Raw genomic sequence first — 20,059 nt, forward strand, 5'->3', positions numbered from 1 at the left:
TCCTAAGCCAGCCCTAGATATACACAGCTGAGCTCTGTGCATATTTGTGAAAGAACACCCCAGAAATGGATGCATCTGGCCTAATAAAATGCTAAATTTAGAAATTACAATATTAGAAATTCCACCAAACAAACCCCACCGTGAAGCATGCTACTCATTTATCTGTTTCATCTTGTATTCTTCCACAAACTCCAGCACAGGCACAAGATACCTATGGTAACAGGGCATTGCTAGTGCGACTGAACATAAGAGAACACAGTAGTGCAGAGATATACATAGTACTTTATCCTAAACTGCATATTCCATCATCATAACGTAGCTACACTTAAAATACTAGTAATGCCCTTGCAGTTTTAATACTGTGCAAAATTACTAACAATAAGGAAGATAAACAGACTGTATTTTAACCCACCTTCTGCTGCAAACAGGATGACACTTATAAAAATAAAAAATGATGCGGTCTTGAAAGGAACGGATTTTATCAAACATGATCTTTAGGAATAAGCAGTCCTACACATTTCACAAAGCAGGAAACCCCAGCCAAGCAAGGTTCATCTCAGTATCAAGTCAACTACGCATCAATTCAGCAGCACTTGCCAGCAGACATAATTGGCATCATCCCTACATTACAAAAACACCCAACTTCAGCCTTTGGAGGGCCATGCCAAAGCACAGGGTGTCTAGTAATGAGCCAGTTCAGAAAAACACTCCAGTTACGATTCCAGCCCTGCCTTGTGCCCAAAAAGCAAAGTGTGCCCGTGACCCCTAAGGAGCGAAGCATAAGTGACTTCATGGCACCTTATGTTCACGCAGCCTAGTCGTAGAGACAAGCTAAAAACAAGAGCCTATTTCTATCGGTGCATCCCTTGCTTGAAACAATCATTTTGGACTGAGTTATTAATTTGCAGAACATAAAAACACTAAGCACTCATGTAGACAACCCTATTCCCCTTCCTCCCACACACATGCTCAGTTCGTCAGAACAAAGCTGAGCTCAGCTCCTGATGCATGTTAATGAGCTAAGATATACCATCCAGTCTTAATAATTTATGTATAGCTTCCCTTTTTCTGATGTTTAAAGTCAGATTTCATGAGTAAGAAAGACGACATATAGTCTACAGCACACCTAGAAAGGCTGAAAGCATCAGGTGCTAATGGTTCCACCATGATTTTAAACCAAAATCGGTGCAGATCATAAAGCTGCTTAACATTTCATACCAAAAGCTTAACTGAGAACAAATACAACCAGCTTACAAAGTGTCCTAAAACATTTATGAAACTGAAGGCCATTATATTCTCAAAATGAAAATGGGATGAAAGAACACACAATGCATAGAGCAACATCACTTAACCTTTTCTAACAGATCCAAATACTTTCTTACAGAAAATCATTAAATCAGTGAGACTATCAGTAGGAAACCTCCAAAGGCAGTACAATAATAGCCAGTTACACCAATTTTGGTGAACTTAACTCAATGTAAGATAAGGCAGATGCGTATTCTAGCAGTTTTACACTGATTTCCTGATCTTTATCTTCAAATTTTTCTAGTATTATCAACTATTCCTCCTGTTTCAGCTCCATATGGTGGCTACTTGGTTCTACAGCAAGCACACTTCTAAAGGGGTCTTCCACACCTTCCTTGCACTGACTGTCTGAACATCCTACATCAGGAGTACTGCCACTAGCGTCATTATGGCAGCAATCATTACGAAGCCCTCTCCTACGGTTCTAGTCCTCCAGATACGCTGTTTCTCATGGCTTCTCCATGGTAAACAAGATTTCTTTGGCCATTTGAATAGCACGTGCTTCAAAAGGAAGAAGCTGTTTCCCCTTCAAAATAAAGCGAAACAACGCCATGCTTTTCATTAAAAGGCATCTGAAGTGGGAAATCCTGCATGCTTAAATATGCTTAAAGAGTCATGTTTAAAGAATTATACAGCAGAGAAAAAGGATTTACCTTTGACCAGCATGAGTGTTGATACTAATCCCTTTCCCCTAACCCTGTATTCCCAGTCCATACTGATCTCGATGATTTTGTCCCTGTTCATTTCCTACTGGTAGGAAACTCCTCCTCCTTTACTCCACATCAGTGGAATGTTTACTAAAGCTCTTCTCTTCTTGATGCATCTGTTCTCTTCCCCACTACCCCCAAGTCCAACTACTTAATCAGAATTAAAAGCCTGACTAAAAAAAAGGTGTAACAAAAAACAATAAATAAATAGGATGTCTTACTGGGGTTGTGCTGTAACTATTCAGAGCTAACACACACGAAAATGCACTGATACCTGTGACTACAGAAAACTGCACAAAGCATCAACACAACATATCAAAAACTCTGCTAAGACAGAAGTTATGCCTTCAGCAACTAGTCATCACAGACATTTTCTCGCATATTACTCTTAACCACCCTCTCTGCCTCTCCAAATCTGCAGACCAAACTTGATGACCTGCCTGAAAGCCTGGGCGAGCCATGGCTGGTTTCACTTACATTGTCGGGCCCGTGCCCTGGCAGGGAACCAAGGAGAACAATACCTGGCAGGGGAGAAGGGCGTCCCACCACTCTGAAAAAAGACTGTGCTGACCACAGCAGCTCCTCCCACACCTCTCCTTCCCTTGACCCTCAGAAGCAACCACCACCACCCCACCACGGTACCGGCTGTACTGAGGACACGGGCTAATACTCGCCATCCTCAACTCTTCACTCAAGTTCTCTCTGCCCTTCCCTCCCCTGTTATACCCAACGACAAGATGATACTTGCACAGCACTCTGAGAAAGAAGTTTAATTTATTGCAGCAGAGAAGTGTGAAACATGCCCTAGAAATCCTGAAGGCTCCTCAGTGGGCAAAAGGAACCCCTGCATGCACAGCACCATTAAGAGGTTAAACTAGCACAAGCAGTCACCTGCTTGTAGTCTCACCAAAGAAGTTCACAGACTAAAATGGACTGACTTACCAACCCGGTTCCCAGGGATCTTAATGGAAAAAAAAAAATCACTAACTTCACAGGCTACTCAATGTAAAACAGATGACATGGCACGTGTGCAACCAGAAATTCCTCATTTCAGATATGTTCTCTTTTTTTATTATACCTCAGAAGAAAATCCAACTTGTTTTTTCCCTAGGAACAAAAACAAGTCATACTTCACAATAGATTTGGGAAATGCACTGATCACTGCTAACAGAAAAGTGTAACTGCCCCGTGGTTACTGGGTACTCAACACTGGACAAAGAGAGACTGGATGCCACAAAACGAAAAATGTTAAAATCAAAAGAAATGTGTACGGGGGGAGCTGAAGAACTCCTCTTAAAGAAACTAAGTGGTTCAGAAGACTTCTCAGTAAGACTATTTTGTTCACCTTTATTCTTAGTAAGTGTTCCCTTCAGAACACCCATGGAAGTGTCATTAGCATTTTGTGTATGTGGGGCACTTCCTTCCCCATGTGTTCATCTGCCTCCACTGATTCATACACAGCTCTTCTCCAAATTTTCCCCGAGAGTGTTCTCATACTATCCCATTACATCTCTGCATTTTGAGTCAGTATAATGTAGTAACACCATTCCAGATAACAACTTTAAATAATTTTGGTCACAAAGCTAACATTAAAAGGTAACGCAACAATCACTAGCGAAAAGAACTATACCAGGCCCATTTAACAAGGAAGAAAATATATTAATATAAGCAAGTTAAGTATAAACATTTTATTTGGTCAGAATAACACTGAATTGTTAAGAACAGCTGGAGAATTTTCGTGACTCTTACAACTCTATTATACTGTTTACAAGTAACCTTTATAAAAAAATATCTCTTCCAATCTCGGTACAGTTATGCATGCGGATCAAGAATAACTGCACATGGCTTTGGCTGTGTGCTTATGTCTATATTCATCCCACCCTGCACTGGACAAGCAGAAACAGGAACTCATAATGAATGTGAAGTCTTCCAAAGTCCAACTATCTACCCAAGTCCAAGAGGCACTCTTCTATATTTGCATTCACCCAGGTTTATAGACAACCTTAATTGCCTACTTATACATGAAGGTTTTGTACTCAGTAGTACAAAAGTAACTGTGCAATTGTACATGCACTTCTAAAACAATTTAATCTTAAAAAGTGTCTTCTGTCTAAACATTAAATACAAGTGACCTGCGAAGACTGAACAACGTACTACCACCTTGAAAGACAATGATGTGAGACACCTTGAAAAAAATCTGAAAAACATAGTATCACATCAGAATGGAGAAAGTAGTTATTATAGCTATAATTACAGTTGAACTGCAAGACCTTATTGACTAAAGGAACAGCTAGTCACTGCTGGACTGTTAGCCTTAACTTGTTGCTGATAGGATAAAAGGCTATGGCTATTTCACCACCATTTAACAGTTGCTATTAGCAGACATTTGTCAAAATAACAAAGAAACATTTTGTAAACAGTGAAGTAGACAGAGCAAGTACTTTTAACAAATGTCATATAGCTGGTTTGTTCCTGTCAGTTGCTCTGTTTTCACAGAAGACTTCTAATTTTAATAAGCAGAATTTCATTTGGCAACAAACTCACATCTCTCATGAGAATCCATATTTATAAATGTTAGCTTATTTTTAAAAACATTTAGAAACTGGCAGATCCTCAGATCCAATAATAGTTTCAACACTGCCCTTAACAACTAAGTCCAATCTAATATGCTTCAGCCCAGGGATCTGATCTGGCACGCCAAAGTTTCTCTCTTTAGCAAGTAAAGAATACAGTCAGATGGGACAGTTACATAGCCCAAGCCTATGGACTTAGCATATCCACAAGCCCCAAAACACCCACCTAAATGCCACTCCAGCAACATCTGGTTTAGCAACAAGAGCCCCTCTGAAGGTGGCTAGTATGGACAACTCCAACGAAACGAAAAGAAAATGGCAAAGCTGTTACTAGTATGGTTTGTTCTCCCTGAGGAACAGCCATGCAGTGAAGAAATCTCACTGTTGAACATGGACAAAAGCACTCTTCCAACCCAAAAACTACTTCTACAACAGGAGGACTTGCCTTGCTGTCAACACTAGGTACAAGTTGCAGAACAGGTAGAAAACTTCAACATAAGCAGGTATTTCAACACAAAATTAAGGATTTTCCAATTCTACAAATGAATAGCCTTAGATTTATTTTGTGAGGGGAAAAAAAAGTTAAGATAGAAAGCTAAGAATTCTTCTAAGTTAAATTTTTGTAGTAGAAATCTAATGAGTTCCCACTTCTTGGGTGCAAGGACGGAGTTGTACTGAAAGAATCTAGACTCTACCCTCAATTAAAGAAAAAAAAAGGCATATATTCCTGTTCACTCATCCTCATCCACAGCATCTATATACTATGTGTTATCAGGACAAATCCGCTCTCCCCAAAGATTAGGGCTAGATGGCTTTGTGCCTTATAAAATGGAATCTGAGTATAATATCCTCACCACCTGTCAGTTTCATTGGTTTTGTTGTTTTTGGTTTTTTTATCCTGACCAGTTTTAGTTTTTCTTTCTTTTAAAGGATAAGCTGGGTTTTTTTGAAAGAAATCCACATAGGAAGGGCAGGACACCCCACACCCCCCCTTTCCTGCCTGTCAGCGCCAGCCTCCCTCACCACGCGCACCTTTTGGCACGTGCCCCTGCGTGGCAGAGCGTGTTTGCCAGCACGGCTTCCTCCCGGGCCAGGGAGCAGCGTCACCTCCATCCAGCTCATTATCACCCAACCTGCACTTACCTGTGGCAACCAAGCCTGAAGCATCGCCCAAACGCTTCTGGAGTGACAACTCCACTAAGCAGGAAGCACCTCATTTCCAGTTTATTACTTTGTTTACTGGCTACATGGTTCCACCACGGAAAAGTTTAAGTGCTTCGTGACATTTCACTGAGAAGATATTATAGAATTAAAGTGTCTGTATCACTGTGCAACACAGGTCACCAAAATACCACTCATCCCTTTTCAAAAGATGTTTTCACTTCCTTATCTGAATACTTGGTAGCAAATCATCTTTGCTAAAAAGTTTTCCACAAAAATCTTTTACAAAGTTAATATAGAGCATAAAACTAAGTCTTGCTTTTAAAAACAAGGACCTTATCCAGACTTTTTAACTTAACATTTAACTCCACAACTCCTAAACACGCTGGTTCAGCTCACTTTCCTCCAATTCCATGCCTCCTCATCCTTCCTCCTAAGACTTTGAAGAAGAAAAGCATCCAATCAAGCGTTCATCTTCATTAATCTCTCCTCCAGCTTTCCTCACAGACACATCCAAAAATCCTTTGGCTATTTTTCCAACATGAGGTAGTAAACAGACTTTTGTTGAACCCAAAGAGTTAGCTCCTTCCATACCAAACCACCAAATAAGGTGGAAGAAATTCTCTTAACCTCATTACTATGAAGAGACCCAGAGGCACATATTCCAGTTTGACTTGCAAACAAGGAAGGAGAAGAGAAAAAGCAATCTTCAAACTGATTGTTCCTCTCTTGTAGACAGAAAGCCATTTCTTTAAATCAGGGTAATCTCGAGAAGGGAATTAATACTTCAGAAAGTAAGAGACAACTGCTTTTTGCTTAATTTGTAAGTGAAAACAGAACAGTCTCTACACAACACACAGCAGAGGAACAAACAAAGCAAGGTAATAAAAAAGTAAGAAAAGACTAGAATAAGATGATAAAAAACAGCTAGCATGCATTTAGAGACAAACAAGGCCGTCTTCCTCCTTTAACTGATCATTCACGCAGCGAGGGGGAGGGAGGAGGAAGGAGCAGTAACTCTGAGCTAATTAGACTATAGTAAGACTTTTGATGTCTTGTAACATTCCCACAGTAAAATACGACTATACTGTAGATTCATCTAAACCGCAAGATTTTTTCCAGTTGTGCACCAAGTGTACTCTCAGAGTACATAACAAGCCTTCCGAGCTTGGCAGTAAGCTATCACCCTGACATTATGCAATGTTTTCATTAACTCCGATGGTGAAACAGTGTGTTTATACAGTTTAGGAACAAAGCTGAACTGGAAGAGTTCGCAAGCGCTCTGCTACGAAGTCTAGTTCTGTCTTCCAAACTCAATAAACTGGCGAAGCGATCAGAAGTCATTAGAACGAAGTTCAATAGAAGCAAGAGCAAAGCTCTGTACTTGAGAAAGGAAACAGTGGTCCAAATGTGCAACACGAAGCAGCTGACTAGGCAGCTGTACTGCAGAAACTAAATCGTGATGATACCATGGATCAAAGCTAGGTAAGCTGATATGTTGGTACTGCAGAAAGACAAAAAAAAAACCCCCAAAGCTCAAACGTCACTCCAAAAACATCGTATTTAAGAAAGGGGGATAAATCTTTCTTCTCACCGGCGCTGGTAAAGCTGCAGCTGAAGCAACGTGACCGCTTTATTTTAGGATGCCTTCAACATTCAACACTTCAAGAATGGCAGTGTAGGAAAGGCAAAGCCAAGCTGCAGCCATCAGTATTTTAGTTACTGCACTCTCTAGACCAGGTATAGAGGTAGTTACGTGAATGTGCTCAGAGAAACCACTGCCCTTCCACACCGACACCCCACCTGATGGGCAAGTCCTGAGCGATGCTCATGAGACACATCCTGTGAATACCCTGTGCCTCTGCACGGCAAAGAAATAAGTCCACATTTTTACCTGCACTTTCAAACCTCTCTTCCTCACTTGCAAAACTGCTCCGCAGGTTTGCTGTGCAACACTCCACATTCCATCTCCTCCCTACTGCTCTCATATATTGCATGTTTATGTCTGTAATTTTCAAACTTTCCTTATTATAAAGGGAGGTAAGTACCTGAGGGCCAAATCTCCCCTTTTTCTTCATTTCTGCTCATCCCTCTCACCTCCCGTTTTAAACTAAAACATTCTATAACATTTCCCACTGTTAAAAGAGTGGTTGCACATTTAGGTCTCCCCTTTCTTCTCCTGCACCACGCGGTTTTGCTGGTGATAACAAGAATCTTATTGGTAGTATGACAAAGGCTAAACCAAACATGCCTGGGCATTAAAATCTTATTAAGCCTAATTCTAACTACAAGAACTACATCTCTCTGCTCCAAATGGATTCTGATATAATTAGTTGTAAAAATAATTAAAAAAACCAAAACCAAAAAACAACAAAAAACCCAAAACCATTTCAAGTCTTTTTAAGTCTGTTTCTTTGCGTTTCACTTGGTGTGTGGATTTGCAGTCTTCTCAGGATTTTGAGGGTCTGTAGCAAAGCGAAGGCTGTTGCAAGCTGACTGTTCTGCTTCTCCCCTGTCCTTTGCCATTAATTTGCGACGACTGGAAGCAGGTGACTGCACACTTGACTGCTTGTGTCCTGTGGTGCAGCTGCCACACAGAAAGCAGCACATATAAACATTTGCATGATTCGTGCCTCCTAAGAGCCTCCGTGGGCCGCATGTGGCATTTAGGCAGCACTTTCACAACCCTCTTTGTGCATGGTATTGCTCTACAACATTAGCACACAGTTAAGCTAGAGGTATTTACCAAAATGGCTGGAGAGACTCTCCATGTTTGGCAAGATCCATGATTTATTTCAAGATTTTTTTTTAGTTATCTCAAAAGAATTTCAAGACACTACTTTTGAAGGGTTTCACCCAGTGTGTGACAGATATTTTACAACAGATAGAAATCTCATTTTATTAACTGTCAGCTGAGGAAAAAAACAACAAAAACCAAGCCAACCACACAACAACCACCCAACAACCTAAAAAACTTGCTTTCTTTATAAATTTGGCTCCCTCTACACCAGATTGGTTAAAAAAAGGCATCTGATCACTTATCATACAGCAACTAAAAATGTTTCCAATGCGCTAACTTTTCCTGCCTAAAAATTAAAGAAAAGAACAGACAAAGGTCATATAGAGGTTTTGAACTGCTACAGCAGAACATTTTAAAGCTGCAAATATTGACTTGGGTTTTACCTGGCTATTTTGAAATTTTAGTTCACCTTGACAGTAAATAGTTTTCAAACGTCAGGGTCTGGTATTAAAATCTAAAGAGATTCTATAAACAACCTGCCTTGCTGCAATCGATCAGGTGAAGGTTTAAGCAATTAAGAAACAGGGAGGAAAGCAAAGAGAAAAGTCCATTTCGAACCCCTAGTACTTAAGCATCATTAATTTATGCATACGTTTACAATCAGTTCTGTACTATCGTCACACCATATAATCCTTACCGCATATACATACAAGAAATCCACCTAAGGGGTGGTCATTTATGCAGTGTCACTATTAGCAGACATGTCATTAACAAACCTAATTAAGATGAGTATGTCATGTGTGAGTATTTAATACACGGATATCTGAGCTCTATTAAAGTGTTTCTCAAAACACCGAAGTGATTATAACACAAAAAGGATGTGTTTTTAAAACTGAAAGCAACCAGGTAAACAACAGAATCATGAAAACTTTAAGAAACCCAAACATCTAAGCAAGGAGGTTATTTTAATTAACACTCAGAATTCTACGATGACATAAGATTTGTTTAAAATAAAATAATCTTGCTTTCACTAACAGGAATCGATAATCGCTGCTCATGTGGATCAAAATAGAAGTCATGACATATTTTCAACTCTAGGGGCATCAGCAGCTGTTGCTATACTGCAAAAGAGCTGAAGTGTTTTTATAAACATATACATAGGCAGTCGACTTTATTTTTCTGTAAAACCAGCTGTCAGTAATGCAGATAAGACAGCAGCCAAATGATCGTGAAAAATCAGTATTCCAGCACGCGTGTTATGCTACATCTCCTGTGTAACCGGAACAAAATCCCACTGTCAGGTTATAAAACAACACAGGTGGAAGTTACGGTTATTTTGAGGGTGTTTTTCAGCTACATTCTGACATTTCTGTGCCTGTGCCGGCATTGTCCGCCGGTGCCCGATTTGCCTTTGACCGACCCCCCCTCAGCGCTGCAACCGTGTGTCGAGCACGACACACACAAACTGCAGCATTCCCAGCGCAGAAGGAGTTTGCCAGGGTGTTTTCCTCCCTTTCCAGCCAGCCAAGACAATGGGAAGCCGAAGGGGAGGCAGGACACGGGGCTGACGATCCCCTCGCAGGGTGCCCTCGCAGAGCCACCACCATTTCCCGAGGGGAACCCCAACACCCGGCTTCTCTCCCATCCCCCAAAACGATGAGGAAACGGAGCGACAACACCGAAACAAAACACCAGCCTACTTCTAGAAACAAAACCAAAAAAAAAAAAAAAAGAGAGAGAAATATCTTCATAAACCGTTTACCTCGTTCCGGCTTCATTTTCTCCGTCTCCTCGGAGGGCTCTGACCGGAGCCAAAGTGCTCTGCTGCTCCCCCGGCCAAGACTGGCTGTCGCTGCCTCCAGCTAGCGATATTAATTATTTTTTTTATTGTTTTTTCTTCTTCTCGTCCGTGTAAAAACAATCGAGCCGGAGGGAGGCCGCGCCGCCGGGGTCTGGCCCGACCCCGCGGCTCCCAGTGGGCCCGCGGGCGGGCGGGCTGAGGCGGCGGGGCTGGGGGGCGGGGGGGGGGTAGGGGTCTGAGGGCCGGCGGCCTCTCCCCGCGCCCGGCCGGCCTGTCCTTCCGTGACACGGCGCCGAGCGGGGCTATTTATAACCTGCTGGGGAAAGAATCCCACAACAACAGACCTCGGCTCTGACTCACCGCGGCCCCGGGCGATGGCAGCCCCGGAGTCCCCTCCCTCCCTCCCGCCTGCCCCGAGGAGGGCAGCCAGCCGCCCGCCCCCCCCACCCGCCCCGCCGAGCCCCCAGCCCCGTCGAGCCCCCAGCGCCGTCACCGGCCGGCGGCTGGCGGCGGGGGGCTGCCCGCCACCTTCATTCCCGGCCCCGCCGCGCTTCGCCCCGCTCAGACAGCCCGCGCCTGCCGCCGCCGCGGAGCGCTGCTCTCCATGGCTCTGCCTCCTGCCCTTCCTCCTCCTCCTCCTCCTCCTCCTCGCCGCTGACTAACTCCCCTCCTCTCCACCGGGCACTCCCCGCCTCCCGCCGAGCGGGGCACACACATCACAACCCGTCAGCGGCGGGCAGGACAGCTCGGCCGCGGGGGAGCCGCCGCGCTGGGCCGCCGGCAGGGGGGAACGCGGCCGCCGCCAGCACGGAGCCCCACTCCGCTCCGCGCCCATCCCGCCCCCCGGGCCGGGACCGACTGCCCCAGTCCCGCCCCCCCGCCGCGCCACGTGACCCGCAGCGGCCAATCCCCTGCCCTCACTTCCTGCCGCGCCCGCCCGCCGAGCAACTCGGTTGCCATGGCAACGGAGCGCCGGCCCGCCTGGGGCCTACCGGCGGCGGCTGCGGGCCCATTCCGGTGGCGGGGAGCGCGGCCTAGCCGCCGTTTATCGGTTCACCCAAACGGAATCCAGCCCTGCTACAGGTAGGTTCCCCCCCTCTCCCCGTGGAGGAGAGCGGCCCCTCACTCACCCGGCTGCGGCGGCCCCTCCGACCGCTCCCGCGAAGGGCCTTTCTCGCGCTGCCGTCGGCCGCCGCCCCCTCCTCGCCTTGCACAGGTGCCTCCGCGCTGGCCCCCTGTACTTCCACAGGAGCGCCTGCCCATCGCTGTCGGGATTTATACGGCTATATATACAGTCGCTCGCTGAACGGGCATTCAGAAGTGTGAACTGCCCGATCGGCGGGAGGTTGTGCCCCCGCCCGCTCGCACCGCCCGGCCGGAGGAGCTGCCAAGGAGGGGAGGAGGCCGCCTTTGTGTCCCCGGCCCCGGGGGCGGCCGCTGCCCCTCACACGCCTGCTGGCCGCCCTGCCTGGCGGCGCGGGGCTTGACGCTCACTTCACACCGATAACTATTTCGTGCGGAGAAACAATGGAGTCAGCTGGGCTGCGCTTACACAACCGCCTTAATCCAGCAGACATTCAAGTTTCCCCGAAAGGAACGGGCCTGCGCGATCCCTCATTTCAAGGCCTGCCTGGCAAAGCCCGTCCAGCCTCCCCGTGGCTGTGTCCGTTTCCCTGCCCTGAGCCCACTGAGGGACACTGCTAATACCCCCACAGAAGAGGGGGGAACAAGCTGCTGTGTTGATAGCGATGAAGGCAAAGCAAATAAGATGTTGCTAAGGAAGAAAAGACCTTGGGCAATCAAAGAAAACAAGTGTGTTGTTTTGGCTTGTAGATAGCAAAAAGACACAAGGAACTTTAACTTGGGAAAACTGTGTCATTCCCTTAGAACTGCAAGGTTGCTAGTTGTTACAAAGCGTTGACAATAAATGTACCTGTCCTTTAGGTGAACTTAGCTCATTAAAATGTGAAAACCACACCTCCAGATCTTAAGCTATACATCTCCTAGATGAGACCCCCTACTTATGTAGTCTGCATAGTTATTTACAAATGTACTATATCTTTAATTCAAAGTGAGAGTACAAATAGACAGTAGGAGCTTATTGTGAAATCATGATCTGCCAACGATAAGTATAGTATGCTAATTAATCGATTTTTGTAAAATAGAAAAGCTTAAAATGTATAAGCCAAGGTGTGCTAGCTTTGTGGAGTTTCCACCTAGCACCCATCTCTGCGCAGACATGAAATAAACAAATATCTCAACACAATGTGTGGATTGATTCTTTGCATATCGGGTAAAGAACCCAGATTTGGGACAGCAATAGGGCTCCCCTGTTTCACCAGGGCAGGCTCAAAGGGCTGTGGTGTGATGGCCTTGTGACAGTAGAGGGACTGGAGAGGGTACCAGGAGATGGCTGGTACTGGGGCCAGGGCAAGCCCCACAGACAGCCCTGTTGCTCTGGGTTGGACTCAGTCAGAAGAGATGGTTGGGATGATAGAGGCCCCTCTGGCTTTAATGTGGTTCTGTAGTTGGGATATACACAGGCATGGCTGCACCTCCAGTTGTTACACTGGCAATTCCCTGCCACTGTGATTACTGTTTACAAATGCTTCCATCTTAAAGATTGAGCACTATGGGGGCACTCACGCCCTACAACAGATGACTTATAAATACGCATGTGATTTTATGTTTTCTGCCCTTTCTGTAGAGGAACAATGCCCATGGGTCAGTCAGCTCCCCACCCTTTCTGGCGCACCAGGGTCCCTGCAGATGGATATACACCTAGGATCTGGATAGCCACCCTCTTCCCACAGCTAGTTGAACAGCCACTGAAGATATTGCAAAGAACATAAAATTCCAGAACAACTCAATTCTATGCTGTTTGGCTCATATGAACTGCACCTATTTCCCTCTCTCATTTATCAGTTGTACATCATTGCACTGGGAGGGTGCTTCACAGAATAAACTGTCCAGTAAACACCTCTCATTTCAGTCATACCCTGAAATACATAGGCAAGTAGGAGAGTATCACATGCAGTGCTTTGATATTACGCTCCTAAGTACATGAGTGTCACTTCTGTTGCTGTGTGACTGCTGTAGACGTGTTTGGTAATTACAGATCTCAGAGCTCTCTGCCGGATGCAATATAATTGCAAATGTGGCAATCCAGAATTATAAAAGGAGGAATTTGACTGAGCAATAAATAGTGTAGATGTATGTATATGTGAAGTTCAGCGTGACTCCACTGAGTATGATTCAGCCACCTGTCAGATCCTCCTACTGGTGATAGTCATCCTAATGAAAAGTCACATCCTTTAGGCCACTAATTGTTGCTGTAAGACATTGCAAATTAGTTTGTAGCTTGTTCTAATATTGGTTTTACAGTCAAAATCAAATTTGCCTTTCTACTGTTTAACTACAACTGTAGCTATTTAACTGTTCTGCTCCACATAGTATTTTTAACCATTTTTAAAATCTTAATCTCACTTTGGCCCTTGTTTTTTTTAAACAGCTCAAGAGATACAAATAGGCCCAACTTCCAAGAAAATGCTCTCTCAAAGCACTTTTTCCATAGTGTTTTCTTAATTAATGAGCCAAATAGTAAGCACAGTTTCCCATCACTTCACAGTTCGTATTAGGACTTCATGCCAATGGGAAATGTGGATGCCACCCTGAAAACCACTTATCATAAAAGGGAAAAAAAAAAAAAGTTTTGAGGGATACGACAAGAGCAAGCCAAGTCTGGAGTGCAGAGTCCTATTCTACGTGACTGTGTAGGAGATTTCAGGGTCAGCTTCCCCTCTTGAGTAAGACTATTTCTGGACCCAGAGAGCAATGGGTATGTCTGAGATACATGCTTCAGCTCCTGCTTCACTTCAGATAACGGAGGACGTTTTCACTTTTGACCGCATAGACGTATAACAGATCTGAAAAAAGCAGAACAGAACATTGAGAATGATTAGAGAGATCTAATTATATGGTATTTCATGTATAATATTAAAAGCAAAATAAAGATAAACATCCCAAGCAAATTTGTTGACTTAGTTTGGCTGAAATTGGCCTTGAACTCATAACTTTCCTCCCAGTCACCCACCAAAGGATGAGTGCTGCATGAATACACAGAGAAAATAAGGCATAAGGGGCTTCAACCATGGGAATTTGCTTACACATACTTGGAAATCTTTTGAGAACAATGACAGTACTGAAATGCATTTCTGACTTCAGAAGCTGAACATCAAGTTAAAGCATCTGAAAGGCGTATGGCTGCATTACGCGTCACACAAAAGCAGGATTAGCCTAGAAACACTCACAGAACTTCAACTGCCCTCGCACTGCCACGTCGAGACCAACACATACTTCTGGGAGCCCAAGCAGGGACAAAACCAGGTTTCTTATCAGTTTGTGTCTCATGGTTGATTAACCTTGGTGTCTAGACAGGTGAGAGCTCAGGCTGCAACATCCCTGCAGTCAAAGCGGCTCTTGCACAGAGTCTCGGGTGTTGAAAAGGGTTGAGTTTTTGTGGTGGCCTTTTTCGCAGTGGAAACCTTAACAGGGCTGTTCTACCTCCTTCTTTTCCTGAAATGCGTCAGACCTTTTTTCTCTTATGAACACTACTCATGTGTGAAGCTTGTCTGAAACTGGTCATCGTATTTTCAAAAAAATCCCTACTTGGGGCAGCATGACACAGTGTTGTCACATATGCCTTGTTCATATGGAAAAGAAGTTTTTTTAAAAAAAGTCAAGATAAATATATGACACTCTTTTCCTTCAGAACTTCAGCACTTTACGCTTTTGGCATGGTCCCTGCAACCTGGCACAGAGTGTATTTTAGGTTATATCACCGAGTGTCTTTTCAGCTGTAGCTGTCAAAGAAGCGATGTCTGATGCAGCAGATCAAGATTCCTGTGATTCCTGGAGACAATTACTGCCTGTTAAGTCATGTGGCACAACTGCTTTTCACATGGCTGCCACCTCTGTGGTATAAAGCCACCACACTTGGGAGAAGATTATAGCCAAAGGATGAAGACAATCACAAATACACTAGAAGATACAGCATGTAATGAAACAAATTTGAAATGTGCTAAAAAAGACTATGAAGAATCAACTGTAATTTAATTGTCACCAGTAGTAACCACTTTGGAAAGAACATTAAAATAGAAATGAGTTATGTGCTTGTAGGGATTTATTAGTCTGCAAGAACAGAAGAGGCAGCTGTTACTGAAAAGTAAGAGAATTATAAACCAATATAATTAAAATGTCAATATGTTCTAAAAATTTAGTTTTAGAGGTTATAAAAACCAAACCCAAAATGGTTAATTCATCAATATATGCAGATAAGCAGGTCTAGTTAAATGGAAGAGAATTCATCATAATTCCTTCTCAAGATACCTATAACCACAATAAGCAAGGGTAGCTTGAGAAAATTGTCTTCAGTATGTACGCGTACCTTTGTGTTACTGCCATTGGCTTCAGCCTCCAATACATCTGAGTATGTGTTGTAGTGCCGTTCATCTTTAATTAACAGCTAGATTTAAGTATTTTAGTAGCATCGACCCAAACAGATCTAAAAAAATGCATTAAAAATGCAGTTACATTTGGGGCTTGCCTCAGGATCAAAGAGAGGAAAGTAAATTCATCTAATCTTTTTGTTTTGAGTCCCCAAACACAGACTGTCAGATCAGAGTCTGTCAAGATGGGCTATGCTCCTGTTCTACGGAGTACCACATGCTGAGAACTCAGTGTATTGGGTACATGCTGATACAGTTATTCATAGGGATAGGAAATGAAAACCGTCAGCCCAGGATGTCTAACATTAGCCCCTAACAATATTTGGGCATTTAAATAAAACAGCCTGATTTTCAAAGGAAAAATCATCACCAGCTCCCATTGACTTCATCAGAATTTTTCAATCCGCAGCAGCTTTCAAAAACCATCCCACCTCTACATAGGTTCCTAATTATGGAATTAGGCACCTAATTGTAGATACTTATTTTTGAAATTTTTGGCCTATGGGCTTGATTCTCACCTTGCTACATCAGCTCTCCCTGGTATAAATGCAGCAATTAAGTCAATGGAGTTACTTCTACAGGAAACCTGTCCCTTGACTGGAAAATCAGGATCTGCGACAGAGCAGGAACAGCAATATTTTAGTTTTCTTTCTTAGAAATACACAAATTGTGGTGCTGGTGCTAAATCTTTTGAAGAGAGTAAACAAACATAACAAGTGTGAATCAACAGTGCAAATCAACAAGTGCTCTACTGTTAGACCCTGGTGTTTGCCAACCTACAGGGATTTATCTTTTCATACAGTTCTTACCAAAAACCTCCATTGCTTAATTTCACTACCAATTGGCCCTTTCAATAGTAAAAACGTATAGCTATTGTCATGTTCTTACTTCCTAAATTCACTTTTTGAAATTAGTAAAACAGCATCGGGGTTGTTTTTTTTTTTTCCTGCGTGCTCTCAAATTCCTTTATTTTCCAAGTAGCACTTTCTCACCAGGGACACTGCCAGGACTAAGTTGAGAGGGAACTATGAGAACAGCAGCAGAGTAATTGTGCTCCTCTACCAAGGAAAGCTTATCCTCCTCGCCAGAAATAATTTCCTGGCCTCGACACTTTGCTACTAAACCTTGTTTATATACAGGAGATTCCTTAAGTTGGAAGCAGCCCAGTCCCTGTCCTGTGCTGTTCCTCAAGTTCCCCCATCACATGGGATGCCCTGTGCCACCTTCGCTCTTCTGGCAGCGTCCACGGGAGCTTAGCACCTCTCGGAGTGGAATCTCTTCTGCTGCTGCTCTTCCAGAGACAGAGGTCTAGCAGTCAGACCTTCTTGCCAACAGAAATTAAGCCCTTCCTGCATTTCCATAATTCTCTTTGGAAACACTAACTTGTATAATTTCTCTGTTTGGAGCAAGTCCTAAAATGGTATTTCATAAATGCTGTGTGCTGCTTTAGTAACTGGTCTGTGATGTGTAATTAGATACCAGCTGTGAAAGAGAATAGTGCTGTCTCATCTGAAGCGGTGACGGGTGGTAATGGCAATATAGGGTTGTTTTGTTGAAGACAAAGACACAAAAAGGTTCTGCTTTACAAAAAGACTAACCACCCGTTCTGGATAAATGTCAATCTAAGCAGACACTTTCTCAGTAAGATCGCAACGGTTAAGTTTCATTGCATCAGCACTTGACTCACCAGGCAGTAATACACTGAAAAGTAAACAAACTACTTGTGAGTACATCATTAATTTCTGAAAAAGAGGGAAATCATTCTCTTTTACATAGAAGACCTTTTCTGTGGCTGCAAGATTCATTCTAGACTGGAAACAATTTGTTGGTTTTTTTTCCCCCCAATATTTTTTTCAAGGGGATTGTGCAAGTTCACTGATGAATGCTAACATTACACAATGTTTACCCAGGACTAAGCTTGGTGGAAACATTAATCAGAAAATATATAGGTTTCCATATTAAAATTGAAGTTTTTGTAGCAACAGCAAGCCCTGCCATTCCCTGAACAGAAGCTAGAGAGACATGTTTGCCAAGAAAAACAGCAAGATGTCGCCAACAGCAGAAGGTTTTGGGAAAATAGAAGCACGAGAACAGTTTCCAATCTAGGTCATCTCTCACCACTCTCCATTTGCTTTTGAGCAGGTGCATCCAGGAGCTATACCCCAGTTACTCACTGCAGTGATCCGGCAGGAATCCAAGCACCCCCACTTACATTATTTCTATTAATTTCAGTGGAAAGTGAGTGCATAAGACTTGGAAGGAGGCGTTTGGAGTTTTGCAACGCTGTTTTCCTATTGCTAATGGCTCGATCTATCTTGCAATAATTTCCAGCACAGTTCTGCACAAGTAATTGCACCAAATTAATTGCTGGTGTAACTCCATCTGGTAGGAGTTCATGAAGTTCAACTTCTGATGCCTCTGATGGTCCTGTTGACTTTCCCTCTCTTACCGCAGCAGCTGGGCGGTGGTTTAGTACCGTACCAACGAGTTGGTGGCACATCCCAGCAGCTTCTCCCGGCTCAGGAGAAGCTCCTCATCTGGAGCTCGTACCACAACCACCTTTGGCCAAGTTTTTCCTATGCGGCTGTCTACAGCCTTGCCATCCCATTTAGCCTCTGTCAGGCTTCAGACTTGCCGTTCTCAGGCAGTGCTCATCCTTCATCATGTTAGTGTCCGTTTCATTGAAAGGTCGGGTGGTCCTAGGTGAAGCAGAGCCAGTCCCTCCAAAGGGCCAGCTTGCCATACATCTCACCCTGCAAGCATTGCTCTTGCACCTAGGAGAAAACTGACACAGCGAGCACGTTTGCAACACATCAAAGAATTAGTACAGCTACGCTACTGAGCATGTTGAAGTTACAGACAACTTTCCACAGGCACCATAAATGAAAAGGATAATTCGTTTATGTAGAGAAGCAATTACCTCGCTGGAACAAGCAGCCCAGCCTATAGTTCCACCCAGGCTAAATTAATACCACAACTTCTACTAGACTTATGAGAGGGTAGGGCAGGAAAGTAGCACGTTGTTAAATACAGGGCAATAGTTAATGGAACCACACGCGTGGTTTACAAGAGAAGTTGCATATCATTTACTAAAGTAGTCAGTGAGTTGAGGCTTATTAGGTAAATGCCAGAGCTATTGCAAAACTGCATGGCCTTGTTCTAAAAATTTTAGTTGCAGAGTTATTAGCCAGACTCCTTCCAATATATTCATGGCAATTTAGTGGCGTACACTGCACATTGATGATAAGGACGGAATGGAAACAGCACGGAACAGAGAGGGTTGCACATAGTCATCAGGACTGATTTCTCAGTACAGAAATGTGAAGATTACGCAGACTCAGGTTTTGCTGGTTCCTAAATTTTTTGTTATTTTTTAGATAAAAAAGTATTCCCTAAAATTCCACTGAATAGCTGCTGTCCCGTAATTGTACAGTCCATAGTGAAGACTGCTACAGCTCACCTCACTCGCTGGCCGGGCTGGTTATGTCAGTCGTGGGCCCAGCTCCACTCTCTTCATGTAACAACCTTTTCTTGGTAAAGACCAAGCCTACATCTCTCACCCCAAGTGTGGTGTTTGTAAGCTTTACTGTACCTAAACCAAAACAATTTATCTTTTCAGGAGTCTTGACATCCTCTGAAAGTGAGAGCACAGTAGCAACTATAGCAAAAAATAAGCATTGAAAGCTGAACACTGAAAGGCCTGATTGTACTTCACTGTGTAAAAAAAAGAAAATAACCGTGCCTGGCAAATGTCATCGATGGTGAAATCCTTGGCCCATATACAAAGGTCAACTCCCCTTCACACAGAGGGAGGCAGGATTTCAACTCGGGCTATACTGGGTAGTACTTCCTTTCCTACTTTCACGCTAGATCAATTATAATTTTAATCCTTACAGTTGATTTATTCTCATGTTGTATAACATTATTTGAAGCGGAAGGGAGGTTGACATTTGTTCAAGGATCTCAAACAAAAGGAATAAAGTACAGCATGTATACTAAAAAAAAATTAAAAAAATGCAGTAGGCTATTAAATTGCTCACCTTTGGACGTCAATTAAAACTTGAAAGTGAAAAAGAGCGCCGTACATATTTATAGAAAAGTCAATCTTTTCTTAATTAGGCTAGTTTTTTTTTTTTTTTTTTTTTAAAGCTAGCAATACAGTTAGAACATTGTAGCTGTATCTGTGCTTCTATTGCTTTTGGCTCCTTCTGAATTTCTTGGTTAATTTATTTTACCTTTAAGTTGTTTAACTGAGTTTCTTTCTT

The 20,059-nt window shown here is 43.4% G+C and overlaps 1 protein-coding gene across 3 annotated transcripts in view; it reads right to left on the reverse strand.

Moving 5' to 3' along the window:
• ATOSA (atos homolog A) overlaps positions 1-10,460 on the reverse strand; it is a 50,205-nt gene extending 39,745 nt beyond the window's left edge. For all 3 annotated transcript variants that reach the window (XR_012589213.1, XM_074602001.1, XM_074602000.1), the window contains exon 1: positions 10,249-10,460. Coding sequence is in view for 1 of the 3 variants with exons in the window: in XM_074602001.1 (XP_074458102.1) it covers positions 10,249-10,264 (16 nt within the window). In the remaining 2 variants the exon portion in view is untranslated. The remainder of the gene's footprint in view (positions 1-10,248) is intronic.
• Between the last annotated feature and the right edge of the window lie 9,599 nt (positions 10,461-20,059).

This window comes from Larus michahellis, chromosome 9 (assembly GCF_964199755.1).
Source record: "Larus michahellis chromosome 9, bLarMic1.1, whole genome shotgun sequence".
Lineage (NCBI taxonomy): Eukaryota > Metazoa > Chordata > Aves > Charadriiformes > Laridae > Larus > Larus michahellis.